Here is a 15,549-nt window from a genome sequence, read left to right as displayed (position 1 = left end):
TCGGGCGAGAGCAGCACCCTGGCCGCCCAGCACTGCTGCTAGGACGAGGGCAGCCTGCTGCTGACCCGCGGCAAGGGCGCGGGCGCTCCCGACCTGGTCAGCACTGACTTCTACCCGGAGCTGCACTTCAAAGTGGACACGCTGCCCTGGATCCTGTGCAAGGGGGACTGGAGCCGCTACCACACTGTGCGGCCGCCCAACAATGGCCGGGCCTGCGCCGACAACCCCCCTGAGGAGGAGTACTTGGCCCAGTTACAGGAGGCCAAGGAGTACTAAGGAAGGTGCTGAGTTGGAGAACCGCACTCCCAAGTCCCTCTCCCCACCCTTGCCCAAGCTCAACTGTGGGAGGTTGTCTGGCACTGCAGGTCCCCTGCCTGTGACCTCCAGGCAGGCCAGGGCCCCTGGGTGTGTTGTGGGGGAGAAGGTTGATGGGTGTACAGGGCCCAGAGTCTGGGGGTGTGGTGGACATGTGTGTGCCCTCATGTTTCTTGGGGCATCCTCTCCTGACTACCAGGAAAAGCTGCCATAGCCTGGGCTCCTCTTCCCTGGCTCTGCACACAGGAGTGGCCACAGCATTCCAGATCCGTCCTGATTGCCAGGAGCTGCTGCAAATTCTCAGACCCTCATCCTGGCTGAGCAGGGGAATGAGGGGACAATAAGAAAGTCCACTCATGTCATCTGGCCCTACAGCCGCCCCTTGCTGGGCCTGTACCTTGGTGACCACACTTCCTTGAAGGATGGTGTAGATGCCCCTCTCATCCCGGTCCTCCTCCCTGCCAGGAACCACTGCAGGAGGGCGTCTTAGCTCCGAGTTGCCCTCTTCGGGAAGACACAGGTTAACCTGGTGCCTGAGTGGGCAGACAGAATGATGCACACTCCAGGCAGGGAATGGGTTCAGTGCCTTGTGTCCTATCCAGTGGGAGGGATTTGCAGGGTTTGGGGTGGGCTCCGGAAGGTTTCATGTGCCTGTGGTGATTGTAAATCAGCAATCCATTGGAGGGACTGATTTGCAGCATTTGGGTAGTTTCTGTTAGATTTACACCACTGTGGTGTCACCGAGCACACTGGCTCAGACTTGGGAGGAAAAAGCAGCTCTCTGAGCACATCCTGTTCCTCTCCCTGGCCTCCTCCCATCCCCCAAGACACACTTCCTTGCCTTTTAGAGGGCTGAGATGTTGAAGCCCCACCTGTCCCTGTTCATAAAAGCCTCCCAAAAAGGTAAGGGACTTCTAGACAGCTGTCCTGAAGCTCTCTGGGATCCTCAGAAATAAAGCACTTTATTTTCCAATTCTGTCTGATGAAGGACGGGTCTGCGTTTGTAATTGTCCAACCCTGGCCCCTTGTCCCGAACCAGTTAGGCAGACAGCCCCTGGGTTGCCGGGGTGAGCATATGACATTTGTAATGGGCCACCTTCAGGTCAGACAGGAGCTGGCTGGACCTCGGAGGCACATCCACACTTAACTTTGGTCACACAGGTAAACTGCATTTGCTCCACAGGGAAGTGGTCTCCCAGTAATTAGCTGTGAGGGGGGCCAAACAGCTGCCTGAAGGACTACACCTGGAAAATGAGAGGCACACCTGTATACTGCCTTCATTGGTACCCTTGCCAGATATGCATTCCACTGTCTCCCTTGACATGGGAGGAAGGACAGAGGGGGTCAGGAATCAGAGTGAAGGAAGGACACCCCCTGGAGAAGCTCAGAGAACCAGATGCTTCCCCTTCACATCATACCTGAAGGTAAGTTGTTCCTCTCATCCTGGGCGACTAGAGCAACTAGAATATTAAAGGATCAGAGAAGGCAGATCTCCATCACCAGATAAAAGCCAAATTCACACTCTTTCTGCTGTTGGGACTACAGTTTGGTGGCAGTGTTTGCCCTGCATATATATGGCCCTGGGTTTGATCTCTAGCACCGCACACACATAAGATTAGCACAGGCATGTTTCACTTTTTCCTCTTTCTTGAGACTGAGGCCTTGCTGTGTGGCCCACGCTGGCCTTGAATGCCTAGGTTCAAATGATCCTTTCACTTCAGTTTCCCAAGTAACCGGGACTACAGGTACACCCCACTGTATCTGGCTTGCTTAAGTCATTTTGGGGGGGCAGAAACTTACAAAAATAACAAGGTAGAGACATCCCAGACTCTGTATTTACAGAACTACAAATTCCCCTACTCTCTTTTAGAACTTACGTTGGCTTGTAAATACACTGTCTAAATCGAACTGATACCTAATGGTTGTCTTACCCAAACTGAATTTAAAATTATAAGCAACACACAAAACTGCTGCCATGTTAGGTCACAGATAAAAGAAACTAAAGAAAAATGGGCAGGAAAGCAGTCTTGCAGGGGCTGTGGAGTAAGTTAGCTTGGAAATAGTATTTATTCAAGCTATGCAAAGGAGAGAGGGAGTGGTACAGGTGGCTGCAGTTTACAGAACACCAATGTGGGAGGAGCAACGCCAAAGGAGGGGTCACTGACCCCAGGAAAGAGGGCTTAGAGGGGCCAGTATCAGAGTCAGGAGGCCCATGAAATCAGAGAGGGTCCCTCCCACTCCCTTTGGGTCAGTGCCTGTCACCTCACTGGCTTGAACAGCTGTTCCTTTTGTCCCCAACAGCAGGAGCTCATCCAGGGCCCAGCATCTAGAATGAAAACCATCACACCGGTGTTTCTACCTTAGCAAGATGGGTTTGCCTAGTCTTCCCCCTCTTGTTTGCCTTATCAAAGGCCATAGGTGAGGCAAGACCGGTCAAACTGAGTCTTCCGGGTTTGAAGCAACCGAAGGTACAAACCATGCCCGAGGTTAGCACCTGTCTCCAGAAAGTGAAAGCTTCAGAACTTCTGCCCCATTAGTCACAGTAAGGCCCTGGATGTGCTGCTTTGCCTCCTCCATTAGTTTGTTTTCTTTGCAGGTTGATGCATCACAAAATGTATCCCTGGTATAAGAATCACCTGAGTTAAGATGCAGGCTCATGGGCTACATGACACACCTACCGAGTAAGAATCTCTAGGAGTGGATCCACTTTTCTGCATTCAGCTGGTTCCCTGTGTGGTTCTCAGGTGTGGAGAACTGTTGGTCTAGCCAGTGTTTTGAAATGTCAGTTCTGGTTTAAGGAAAAACACTTGGGGTTGTGAGTTCACAAGTCAGCAAGCACCTTCTGCTACTGCCACCAGGCGCAGGGGCTCCCACGTATGTCACACGAAATGCTTCCACAAGGCACTCGCCACGTCCATTTGACAGGTAAGGAATCCGCCTGTCTGGTTAGGAAGCGGAATGGTTATCATTCAAACCAAGTCCGAGCTTTTATTTTTAGCAGCACCATTCCGCTTTTTTAGATTCAGATGGCCACCTGAAATGTTATCAGTTAAGAGGGTGCTGGAGATGAGAGCTGTCACGGAGAGCGTCTTCACACTTTCCTCAGAGTATTCTGTAACTGTTAACTTGCCAGTCAGGGTTCCAGGTTTTTGTTAATAATCTCTGTGTTGATCTGACTCAACCTATATGTAGTTTTAGACCTCTAGGAGGCGGATGTAATGCCCAATTAGGTGTCAATGAATTCAGTCCAGCACTCATCTGTTACATCAAGCCAAAGAGGGCTTTTAGGGGTCTAGATGACCCAGATCATAACTCTATGAAGATTTTCTAACTACATTTTGGCCAAGTCAAGTAGGATTAGCTTGCAGGTCTGCCACCTAATGAAACAGGCAAAACTAGATGAGGTAAATAGCTGCAGCTGAAGGAGGTAGTGGTCTGACTTAGAGGGCACTGACTCACACTGGGGTGCAAGAAGCCAGAGCAGGCTTGTCTGGGAAAGTGACTCTCCCTGTTCAGGTGTTTCTTCTTCCTGCCCTGTGGTAATCTGAGCTCTACTAGAATGTGTCTAACCGCAGCACTTGGCACAGAGCCAGTGCTCAATAATATTTAATGGTACTAGGAATTTAAAACTACTTTAAAGACATTTTTTCCTGGTGCTGGAGGCTGACTTCACACTAGTGATCCTCTTGCCTCATTCTCCTGAGTAGCTAGGATTACAGCACTGTGCCACCTACCATGCTGTCTTCTCCTTTTGGGGGGCTTGTAGAGTTTGAAGATCCGGAATTTTCTATCCAGGAAGGTTACCCAATGTACTAAAAAGGCAGTGTCTTTGCAGGTATGAGCCCAACATGGCAGCAGCAGTGTTTAAATTTGAGCCTGGACTATGTAGTAATGGTCCTTATCCCAAATCCCAATCCTGCTCAATCAGCTGTTGGATCTGTGCTGTTTATGAGCTTACCTACAGAATATGTATAAGGAAACCCAAGGTTTAAATTTTTGTGAAATAAATGACAGTACCTATATTTCACTAGGGCTTTATGGGGATTAAATAAGCCGGTGGGAGGAGAACTGTTTCCCATCCAGTGCACAAGTGCTCCAGTAAAGCTGCCACAGGTTTTCTGCGCTCTCTTTTACTTGTGCTGGTAAAAAGGCAGCTTTTTGTCAGTTTGCAGGATTAAGCTGGACTAGCTCAAGGATGCCCGGTAGTGAGAAGCAGGTTTCCTCAGTGCCTCTTCATTACCTACTCTCACCCAGAATAGAGCCCAGGCCTTCAAGCACCTGCCCCTCTTTAAAATTCAAAACCTCCAGGGGAACTCAATACCACCCACCCAATGAACACAGGTTTCAGATGTGTATGTTTTTAAAATTATGTTTATTTAGCATATGTACACAGAAAAAGAGAAATCACCCTCTGATCCCACCCAGCAGAAAACATGCACAAACCCAAGGTATATGTGGAGGGAGAGGCCCCGGCCCCAAGTTAGCAGTGGGGATGGTGCAATCCTGTGAGTCACTAGCCCCAGTCAGAAGTGTTGGGCTGGAGCCCCCAACTGCCAGCCCTAAAACAAGCGTGCGCCGTAGCCAAAAGTCTGTTTAATGCCCTCAAAGTAGTACCGCTGCCAGCCCTGCCGCGTCCGCTCTTCCTCAGGGGCGGGGATGCCTCGGCCTTCCATGCACAGCTCAGTTTCTCCATTCTTGTCAATGAAGGTCAACGTGATGGTGGCGAAGTGCCCTGTGTGGGGAAGGCGGAAGGGATTGTGGTTCAGATCCAGGGCTTCCATGTAGGTTTACAACTAGGCAGAAAGGCATGCTGGGGACAACGGTAATAAACAGACATGCTCACTTACCCTCTGGCCAAGATTTAAACCTCCACTTCATCACAATATGTTTCTCTGGAACCTAAAATAATCAAAGAGCTCAGCCTACATTGGACTGTAACATATCTAATACTAGCTAGTGCTGGCCATCTGTACTACTGCATTACTTGCAAGAGAATTCAAACTGTAGGACTTTTGAAAAATAAAACAAAACTTTTTTTTTTGTACTGGGGATCGAACTCAGAACCTTGAGCTTGCCAGGCAGGCGCAGTGCCTCTGAGCTAACTCCCTGGCCCAAAACAAAATGGTTTTATTAACCAAAGGAATTAGTCTTAAATTTTACCCTCTGAGCTGGAAAAAAAGGCACAGAAAAGAAGTCACTTGTCTGACCACCACAGGGAGGCTACAAACTGAGACTGGGGCCCCCAAGTACTCACCAGATCAGTAAATTCCCCAGAGACGTTGCCATCTACCATGTGAAACTTCCCACCTTTGTCGGCTTCTAACATCGCTGGAGCATGGGTAAAGGCCTGAACCAGCTGGGGATGGGGATGGGGAGAAGACGATGGATTTCAATGGGACACAGGGACAGCTGAAACCGGCCAGCTTTAACTCTCATTTCCAAAGATGCCATTCTGCCCAATATCAAGGTCTGGGCTTCCCTGTCTTTTGTTCCATTACAGACCAGGCTTTGCCTTTAGTAATTCTTTCTAAATCCATGATATCATTACATTGGGCCATTCATTTTTCTTTTTTGGTACCAGGGATCGAACTTGGGTCCTTGCGCTTGTGAGGAGGCAGGCAGTGGAACCACTGTGCTAAATCCCTGGCCTGGCCATTCATTTTTCTAAGGATTCAAGTCAGGCGTGCTGAGGTCTAGTTGTAATCACAGTACTCTGACAGGCCAATGCAGGAGGATCTAAAAAAAGTTACAGTCTAGCAGTTAACAACTTAGCTAGACCCTGTCTCAAGATAAAAAAGGCTAGAGTATAGTTCAATGTGAAGGCCCTCAGTTCAATCCCCAGGACCACCAAAACCCAAACTAAAATAAAACAAAACAAAAAACCCCACAATAACAACAAAACCCAAACCAAAAACAAAGGATTCAGTCAGTGGTTCCCATTTACATGACCCAAAACAACACTAACAGAAAGGGGGGTAAAATTCACTTCAATGAGTTCTTGCACGGCAGGTGTTTTTCTTTTGACTCAACTTGTGTCAAAGAAGCCTCACGGATCCAGACACTATTGCCTCCCCTGCCTTCTGAGGGGTTAGACCTGCAACCCAGGTCACTAGAATAACAGAAGGTCACACTTACCTCTTGGGTGGTAAACACTCTATATAGCTCCTCTGGTGATGTCAAGAAGGTTTCTCTAAGGTTGATCTTACAAGTGGGGATTTTGACACCAACAGGTTTAGCCTGGGTTTTTGAAGGAGCAGACTTAGCCTGTGAAAGGTTTAATGAAAACGGTCAGTTTAGAGTGATGGTGAAATCTCAGGGACAAACTTGCCATGTAATCTCACAAATTTCACCTCCAAAGCTATTACTGAGGAGGGTTGAAGGGGATTTGTGTAGATGTTTCAGTCATGAGAGAACTCTTCCAGAATCACTCTAAGAGGAAGACTCTGCTATTCATTAAAAACCCATCAGCCATAGGAAAAACCATAGGTACTTCTGAAGAGAGGAAGAGGAAGAGGAAACAGCAGCAGCAGCAGCTGGAAGCAGCCAGGTATGGTGGTGTACACTTGTAATCCCACCATTCTGGAAGGCTGAGGAAGGAAAACCACCTAGCTGGAGCCCAGCCTTGGCAACTTAGTAAAATCCTATCTTTTAAAAAAAAAAAAAAAAAAAAAGAAGAAGAAGAAAAGAAAGAAATTAAAAGTGGGCTGAGGACATAACTCAGTATAAAGGCTCTAGGTTCAATACCCACTGGGGGTGTGGGGAGGTGGGCACTGTGCCTGGAAGCAATTTCCCAGAATTCCCTAATTCTAGAATATTCTTCATTGTGCTGACAAAAGGGTACCAGGGCTCCTAACCAACTTGAACCCCATAAATTCTTTATCTCTAGATGAGACGGACCTATTTCTTGATGAGTAAAGTTAAGTGATATAACCCTTTGATACCTTTAATATCAAAATATGAAATATCAGCATCACCATTTGAAAAAATAACTGAAAATATATACAGGTAAAGACCATCTTGTGCTCATAATCTAACTGGAGTACAATCAAAAGTCATACTCCGAAGTCCCTCATGGCTTCCCTTCGTTCCAGGGTTCCACTATAAATGAATAAAAAGCAGGATAAGAAGGAGTAGACACAGGCTACACTGGCTTCACAGTTAGGGTCAGAGAGAGAAAGCTGATATAAAATGAGGGGACACTCTCTCAACTCCCTCTGTAGACAGCTCCCTCTCCATCACGTGGAATACTATTTACCTTGCGCTCCTCAGTTTTCAGTGCTGGCTGCCCTGGTGGGTCTACTGACTCTCCATTCACTGTCGGCAAGATCATTCCCTGGGTGAACTCTGAAAAGACAAAATCCCAACTTGGGGAAGTTATTTCTTGGCAGGTGAGATGGGGGTTTCCATCATGAAGTGGTGAGCAGAAAAGACGGTTATTTTACAACTTTACAACTGATCTATGCCAGAGAAATACCTGAGTATATGCTATAGAATATAGTACATTCACTGGAATTATCTTTAAAAGCTTAAAACCTTGACCCAGTTGTAAGCATTACAATTGTTAAATGTATTTGAGGTCTACTACCAAAAGTAGTGCATAGAATGGCACTTCTGTGACTTCAACAGTGGGTAACACAGCCAGTACTTATGGATGCATCTTTAGTCACTTTCCTCCCCTCTGCCTAACCTCTGTAGAACAGCCATAATGAAGGAGTCACACCATTGCAGACAATGGTTCCCACTAAAAGAATTCATCACTTTCTATGCTGGTTCCCTTTGATGGTCATTGTACGTACTCCAACACCAATACCAGAACAAAGTGACACAAATGAGACTTTAGGGGAGGGCTGAGCTGACCACTATTCCTCAAAGACTGGCAAATAGAAGGCTGCCTTTTAAAGGAATTTGTAACTATTCAAAGGATACCTGTTTTGAGGGTGCTGATGTAAATTCCCACTGCTTCTCTTAGAAGTTTTGCCCCTTCTTCCTTCATTAAGGCCACGAGATTTGTGTCAGGCTCATCTTTGGCAAGGCTCACACTAATCTGAGTGAAAAATAAGAAATAGGTGGTAAAAAAATTGAGGGACACCCGCATCCCAGGATGTGGGTGATGATCAATGAGGTAACTGATGACATTTCCAAAGGAAATGGTAGAGTTGGAGTATTCACACAATCCCCTAAGTGTTCCTTGTTGAGTCTTCTCTGCTGAGGCAAACATGGCTAATGTTAGAACCCATTTCACTAAAGTAAAAAGAGAGAGAGAGAGGGAAGGAAGGAAGGAAGGAAGAAAGAAAGAAAGGGCACTTGCTCTGAAGTTTCCAATGGTACCATATACCAAGAAAATCTTCTTCAGATGGGGGTTCTGAATGCTTGGACCAAGCCTGGGCTATTAATTTTAAGTGACAGGTCATTTTTCCCATCTGAGAATAACAGGCTAGGGAGGACTCAGATGAGGAATCAGGAAGCACAAACCTCCACTTCATCCACACTGTTTTCATCAGACAAATTGGGGATCTCCACATGTCCCTTGTACTGTACTCCTGACTTAGAGGTACCTGTCAAAAGCAATGCAAAGTTATTAGTCTCCTCCTTTGCAGGAAGTCTCTGCTCTAAGTTCCTACCAGAATACTACTCTACTTAACCTTATTTTGGAGCACTGGACTAACCTTCTTTAGTCTGAGGGAATGCTACAAGTCAGGTGCAATCAACCCCCCTGCCACACAAATGTCTTTTTCTTCACCTAATTACTGGATTCCAATTGGGTTATTACAGTGTGGAGCTGACAGATATCAGATTGGGCACTAGTATGAAGTTATTCCAATGTGATTGATATATTAGCAAACAATCTGATCATAAGAATTTCATTTTTCTTTTCTGTGATTTCATCCGCAAGAAACACTAGGCAAAGACAGAAAACAACACTCAGTTGAACCAAACTGCTTAGGAAAACACACCACCTCAAACAGCTACTTCCCAATGACCTGTTTACCAGGTAGTGAACCACAGACATAAAAGGTGTTGTAACATTCCTTTAGATATTTCAGATGGCCCTCCTTCCAGCATTTCACAACAGCCGTCAAGCTACCATCCTGCTGAAGCCCAGTATCACAAGGAAACTTCAGGTCTTTTTCAATGCAAAACAATGTATTATAGTATTTATGTATTTCTTATCATTTACCTATATGTACTTTTATACATAGGTAACATCATCATAGACATTAAGTCAGAAGACTTAATAATAAAGCCCCAAATTACAGTCACACATAAGCTTCATAAGAACAATAATCTAACTGGTCAGATTCACACTGGAGGAATCTTAGAAAATGAACAAGACTAGAAAAATCTCCCTCCTCCTTTAAATCATTGATAAGGAACATGTAACTAGCCCAAGGAAATTTTGCCTTATGTGTCTCAACAAAGACCAAAGCCCCAAGATGGAGTGCCAAACCACCTCACTGAGGACACATAAGACCTACAGACAGAAAATCTACTTAGTGTTCCACAGTGGCAGAGAAACTGCAGCACCTAATAAATACAGCTTCAGTCCAAAGTCTTTAAAGCAGCCACTGTCTTCTCCCTTCAAGAGTTTTTGACTCCTCAGAAGCTGTTTTCTCCAGCTCAACAGGTCAATGGAAATGTAGTTAACCTCTTCCCTGATGGCTTCACTACTACTTACCTGTCCAGTTTAGTTTGATGCTCCATTCGTAAAAGAAGATGAGTTTGCCTTTTCTATTGTTAATGGACGCCTCTCCATCAAGCTTATTTACTTCTGTCACTTCACACTTGCCTTCCTCATTTTGCACCTGCACTGCCAGGAAAAGTGTTTTCAGCTTTTCTGTGGACCAATTTGATGCATCCCTCTCTGTCCTGCAAAACAGAAACAACGCTATGGACTAGCAGTACCCTGGAGGATAAGCTGTGCTATGCAAAAGATTGCAGGCCTGAAGGAGGCCTGACAGTTTGCAAAGTGCAAAAACTGGTCTATTCCATTGTATTCACAAACATGGCACTTTGTTTTAGAAAGACAACGTATTACATTTTGTTAACAAGTGCTATACAGAATGCAACAAACTAAATGGAAAGTTATGCTTTTCATTCTCAGCATGATGATATTTGATGCTTTATATGGCACCCCCATTTGACCAAAAGAAAAACTGCACATACTCCTGAGGTCAGGAGCAGACTGGACCATAGGACACAATGTTTAGCTAAAAAAAACCCAGTAAGAATAAACCAATAACTCTGACCTCAAATAGCAGAGTATTCTGACCTGTCAGACCCAGACTGTGCTAAAAACTAACAACTAACAGGAGGTCAAGTACTCTGTGTATGTTAAGAGACAGGGCGAGTGAGATAAGACAAAAATCACTCTTTGCCTTTCTACCTATCAGCTATAAAAACAAAAACAAGCAAAAGGAGCGGTAACAGAGCATAGATACTGTAAACAGTACGAACAAAGTTCATAAGAGTTCAAAGATAAGTAAACATTACTTTTGGAAGACTTCAAGGTGGGCAATTTTTAAAGAACAAACCACAATAGCCGGCAACGCGAGTTACACCACCGCCAACTATAGTTCCGGGTGAGAGGCTCAGCGTCCTTAGCATCCTGGAGCTCTGAGCACTTGCAGAACACGTTCCAAACCTCCTCCCGCCGCACTGAGGCAGCGGTCCCCTATGACTGATTGTTAATTCCACCGTTAAGCAGCAAAATAGGAATTACAGCGCCCTGCCCAGAAGACTTCCACAATTTCCCAGCACAAACGGAGTTTCGGTCTCGCTGACTCCTCCGGCCACGTGTAGTAAGCATCTCCCAGTCAGGGTGGATGCAGCACCTCGGGCGTTATGTTCTCGTCTCTGAAATTCCTCCTCTAGGACGCAGCCGTCCACGTCGACCCTCTCTCTCCGCAAACACTGAGACGGTGGCTGGGTGGGTGGAGAGGTGTGGGACTACGGACCTCTGTCACAGTAAGAACCCACCCCTCAATTTTAGGACAGGGCTGCCTGAGCCTCAGCTCTATCTCGACCCAGGTTCTAGAAGGCACAAAACCCTAGTCTGGTCGGGGAGCTCCTGCGGCCTGCCTCGCTGGACCTCACCAGTGCCAGTTGTTGACGTTGGTGGCGTCCGCCCGCTCCTCCACGATCCAGCGTGGGTCGCCCTCACCCCACTTGGCCATCGGCTTTTCTGTCTCGCCGCCACCAGCCCCCAAGCAGCCGCAGTCACAGCCTCAGAACCGCTTGGTCCCAGCCGCCCGGCAGCGCCTGGAAACTACTAGAAGCGGCCGCAGCACCTCCTAGCTTGCTTTTCCCTCCACCCCACCCGCCTCCCCGCCCGAACTTCCGGCTCCTCCCCACTCCCACCGGCTACTTCCGTTCCACCTTGCCGGAATGTGGGTTTGGGCTGTTCTAGAGTTCCTTCATATTCCCTCAGGTATCCCCAAATAGGCTCGAAATTCAGCCCCTTGCACTAGCATTTCTCATCCTAGAAACACAAGAGACGCGTCTCATTGTTTCCTTGGGCCCTAAATCGGCGTGCTGAGATTTATGGGAGTTGTAGTTTTGTTAAGTGACCCTCGGGTAACCACGAAAGGTTGCGCGGAAAGTAGAGGAAATGACCTATGGTGCGCAGGGGGTCTCTGGGTGTAGTAGTCAAAAAGCCCCGAAGCCCATGGGATGGCGCTTGTTGACAGAGGCCAAAGAACTACAACTTCCAACATGCTCTGTGCCGTCGACTTTATGTCTGCCCCTCGCGACTGTCCTCTTCCGCCCCTTGTTCAATACCGCATCAGCCTGACTAGGAAGGCTGGTCAGGCGGCAGAGGCTGTCGCTGTTCTGAGAGGCAGGGCTCGGTGTGGAAGAGGTGAGGGTGTCCCACTCCCTTGGGCCGTGCATCTGGCTGAGTCCATCCTCTCTGCATCCTAATCTTTGCTCCCTCTTAGTACCCCGCCCTTGGCCTGACTTCTAGTCTGGGCCACCCTCGGGAGCCGGACGGAGTAAGCTAGAGGTTGAGCCTATCAGATAGCCATAATCTTTACTTCAGAATGAGCTTTTACTCTGCCAGGGACACGCCGGGGTCTGGCGACTGCGGAAGACTGGTGGCTTCCTGGACGTTTGCCCGTAGAGTCATCCTGTTTTAACCCACGCTGTCTGGTCTCGGTTTACAAGCCTTTCCTTGAAACCAGGTCTGACATCTCATAGTTGGTTCTAGAGTATCTTGATTCAGGGAGCGTCTGGGTTGTGTTTCGTTTTGCTTTGTTTTCGTGATTCTTCTGTTTTCCTATGTCACATTCTGTCCTCCCCTGGGATTTGTTACCCTCCTCTGTGAGTTACAGGTGATTATAAGACCAGATCTTTGAAGAATTAAAAATCATGTTGAAGTACTTTTTTGGGTTACTTTTTACTTTTTGTTTTCTCATTGAGTTTATTGGTACATTTTAGGTATACAGTATTTGGGTTACTTTTAAAATTGTATCTAGTTGCTTTATAACATCTAGAGCTATTAAATCACGTAAGTCTAGCTTCTGTTTGGTACCACGAGTACATTTGGTGTCAGCCATTGTGTGGTAAAAAAAAAAAAAAAAAAGGGTTCCACAAATTCTCTGGTGGAGTATAGCCTTTGTTAGACACAGTCTATGCTAATCTATAGATACTACCATAGTGAAGACCTGCCCTAGTTTCTCCAGAATTGAAAAATAGGTTGTGAGAAGGACCATGGAAGGCAGAAAACCTGGCTTGTAGTGTGGCATAGGAATGATTAACAAAGTTGCTTTGATATTTAATTCTTTTGTGCCTCATTCTCCTCAGGGAAATAGGAGAGGATTCTGTCACGTCTACCTTAGGAGATTGATCTGAGATTCAAATGAATGATACAGTTACCTGTAAAATTGAACATGTGCCAGATACATTTATATATGTTCTGTCTATGCCTTTGACATTGTGGCCACTTTAGAATTTTTGTATTAAATGACACTTTTAAGTATTTTAAGTATTTTAAGTATTTAAGTACACTTTGTTTGCTTTTTTTTGAACATGTCTTTTTTTTTTTTGGTACTGGGAATCGAACTCAGACCTTGTGCTTGAGAGGCAGGAGCGGTGCCACTGAACTAAATCCCCAGCCCTATTTTTGTTTTTTTGAAACAGGGTCTTGCTATGTAGTTCAGGCTGGCCTTAAACTCACTATGTAGTGCAGGCTGGCCTCAAACTAATGGCGTTTGGATTACAGGTGTGCACCATAATGCCTGGCTAGCGTTGCTTTAAAATGCTTTTTTTCCCTAGCTTTTTCTAAGGTACTATGATTAATAAAAGTTAATGAGCATTAATTTTCTGTCAGGTGCTAAGTAGTTACTATTTTAATCCTCATAACAATCCTATAAGGTAGGTCGTCTGAATGCCAATTTTATATATGAGGAAACTAAGACAGAAACATATCAGTAAGACAACCAATATTAATAGGAGCTATTATTTATATTTACTTTGTGCTACACACATCACTTTGCTAGGTTATTCTGAGTCCTAGAAAAATCATATTTGAACTCAAGGCTGCTTGACTACAACACCTATGTTTCTGCCACTACAAGGGCTAATATCACTACGTCTGCCAACTTTTTTTTTTAATTGAATTTTGACTCCCTAGAATTAAATACAGAAGGATTTTTTACCTACTTCTGGATTCAGTAAGAAAAAATCAGTGAAGTCTGCCATTGGAAGGGACCAGGTAGCAGAAAGTTCTCACCACTGCAGGTCCCCTTAGTTGAAAAGAGGAAGTGAAAGTAGTATATGTTAAAAGCCATGGAAAGGCTGGGGGTTTGGCTCAGTGGTTCTGCCTCCTACCTTGCAAGTGCAAGGGCCTAAGTTCGATCCTGGGTACCAAAGAGGGCAGAGAGCCATGGAAAAGTTCACAGAACTCTTATTAGAAGTGTTTCTAAAGCTTTTACTGAGAAAGGTGCTATTGCAAAATAAGGAAAATCAAATCGATCCTTTAGAATTTGGCACTGTGTAGTTTTTGGAATTATTTTGGTGCTGTGGAAGTTTCAGTGCTTGGTTACTGGGCTAAGCCATACCTTTCACTTTAATCCAGCTGGCATTGATAGCTTAGTTTGTAATTCTAGGGAAAAATTTGGTTCTGGAAGGTGAAATCTAAATTTAGAGTAGTTATGAGGGATTTGTGGTCTTGTGACTAATTCCTTATATATTTTTTGGCTGTGCTATGGTTTTCTAAATTTTAGCCAAGTTTTTAATAAAACAATCAGGATTTTGAGATATAGGCAAGATAATTCTACTTCTTTTAATTGCTTTGCTTTCATTCTTTTAGGCACTTAAAAGGTATACATAAGAGTGAAGTGTTTGTCAGTTTTATTCACTTAATATTCCCAGACCTTAGCATAGTATGTTAGAGATGGCACTCAGTAAATACGTGTTGAAATATGAATGCAGTAATTTTGTGTTATATTTACTTTGATTGATCTTTATGTCTTCAGGAGACTTTATGATGAATTCTTACAACATTGTTTGCCGTGTTCTGTTACCTTTACACATAGTGCTTATGCTAACTGCCCCTTCTCTTTTAAGAGAAGGACAATAGGCCAGGAATTTAGCTCAGAGGCACTGACAAGCCTACCTTGAAGTGCAATGTCCTGAGTTCAATCCCTGGTACCAAAAAAAAAAAAAAAGAGAGAGAGAGAGAGAGCAAGAAGGATGGTATCTAAACTTTCATATCTCTTACAACACCCAAGGAAGTGCCTTGAGCAAAGTAGATGTTCTAGAAGCGAAAGACTGTTTTTAGCCAGTTGATCTGGTTAGTTGGAAACCAAGGGATCTGTTTTATATAGCAGGTTCAGTATTTGCTTTACTGGATTCTTTTCTACATTCCTGATTTCTTGGGGTAGTTAGTAGAGAAAGAACTTAAAGTTTTTGGAGCTCTTTTGAGAAAGAGCCAAGAGGGGATATATATCTGTCTTCCTTTCACTCCAGATGAGTCGAACAAAGGGCGATGAAGAAGAGTATTGGAACAGCTCCAAGTTCAAGGCTTTTACCTTTGATGATGAAGATGATGAGCTCTCACAGGTAGGTTTCCACAGATAATTGCTAAAAGTCGCCTTCTCCTTTATGATAACGCTTTTAAAATCTCCTTCCTTTCCCTGTATCCTGGGTAAGCTGGATGTGGTGGCAAACGTCTGTAACAATCTGAGAGGCTGAGGCAGGAGGATCACTGTGATTTGGAGCCTGGGCTACATAGTG

General features: G+C 45.3%; 3 protein-coding genes across 5 annotated transcripts in view; 2 read left to right on the top strand and 1 right to left on the bottom strand.

Moving 5' to 3' along the window:
- Positions 1-1,268, top strand: part of Ism2 (isthmin 2) — a 23,157-nt gene extending 21,889 nt beyond the window's left edge. Inside the window, 1 exon segment of the mRNA XM_033766729.1 lies at positions 10-1,268. Within this exon segment, the coding sequence (XP_033622620.1) occupies positions 10-276 (267 nt within the window). The 3' untranslated portion in view covers positions 277-1,268.
- Positions 1,269-4,685: 3,417 nt separating this feature from the next.
- Ahsa1 (activator of HSP90 ATPase activity 1) lies at positions 4,686-11,665 on the bottom strand. The gene is made up of 9 exons (XM_010645583.3): positions 11,410-11,665; positions 9,992-10,182; positions 8,788-8,870; positions 8,242-8,359; positions 7,571-7,659; positions 6,451-6,579; positions 5,570-5,671; positions 5,163-5,214; positions 4,686-5,047 (listed from the first exon to the last, which is right to left on the bottom strand). Exons 1-9 carry the CDS (start codon positions 11,487-11,489, stop codon positions 4,875-4,877), a joined length of 1,017 nt encoding a protein of 338 aa, XP_010643885.1. The 5' UTR covers positions 11,490-11,665; the 3' UTR covers positions 4,686-4,874.
- A 378-nt stretch (positions 11,666-12,043) lies between these two features.
- The window catches only part of Vipas39 (VPS33B interacting protein, apical-basolateral polarity regulator, spe-39 homolog), a 30,592-nt gene continuing 27,086 nt past the window's right edge, over positions 12,044-15,549 (top strand). Inside the window, exons 1-3 of one of the 3 annotated variants that reach the window (XM_010645575.3) lie at positions 12,044-12,172; positions 12,374-12,494; positions 15,283-15,375. In XM_010645575.3, coding sequence (XP_010643877.1) covers positions 15,283-15,375 — 93 coding nt within the window. In that variant the 5' untranslated portion in view covers positions 12,044-12,172; positions 12,374-12,494. The remainder of the gene's footprint in view (positions 12,173-12,373; positions 12,495-15,282; positions 15,376-15,549) is intronic. The other 2 variants (XM_010645574.3, XM_010645576.3) reach the window with 2 other exon arrangements.

This window comes from Fukomys damarensis, unplaced genomic scaffold (genome assembly GCF_012274545.1).
Source record: "Fukomys damarensis isolate Sample0158 unplaced genomic scaffold, DMR_v1.0_HiC HiC_scaffold_21, whole genome shotgun sequence".
Taxonomy (NCBI): Eukaryota; Metazoa; Chordata; class Mammalia; order Rodentia; family Bathyergidae; genus Fukomys; species Fukomys damarensis.
Note: the sequence above shows the minus strand (reverse complement) of the source record. Positions and strands in the feature narration are given on the sequence as shown.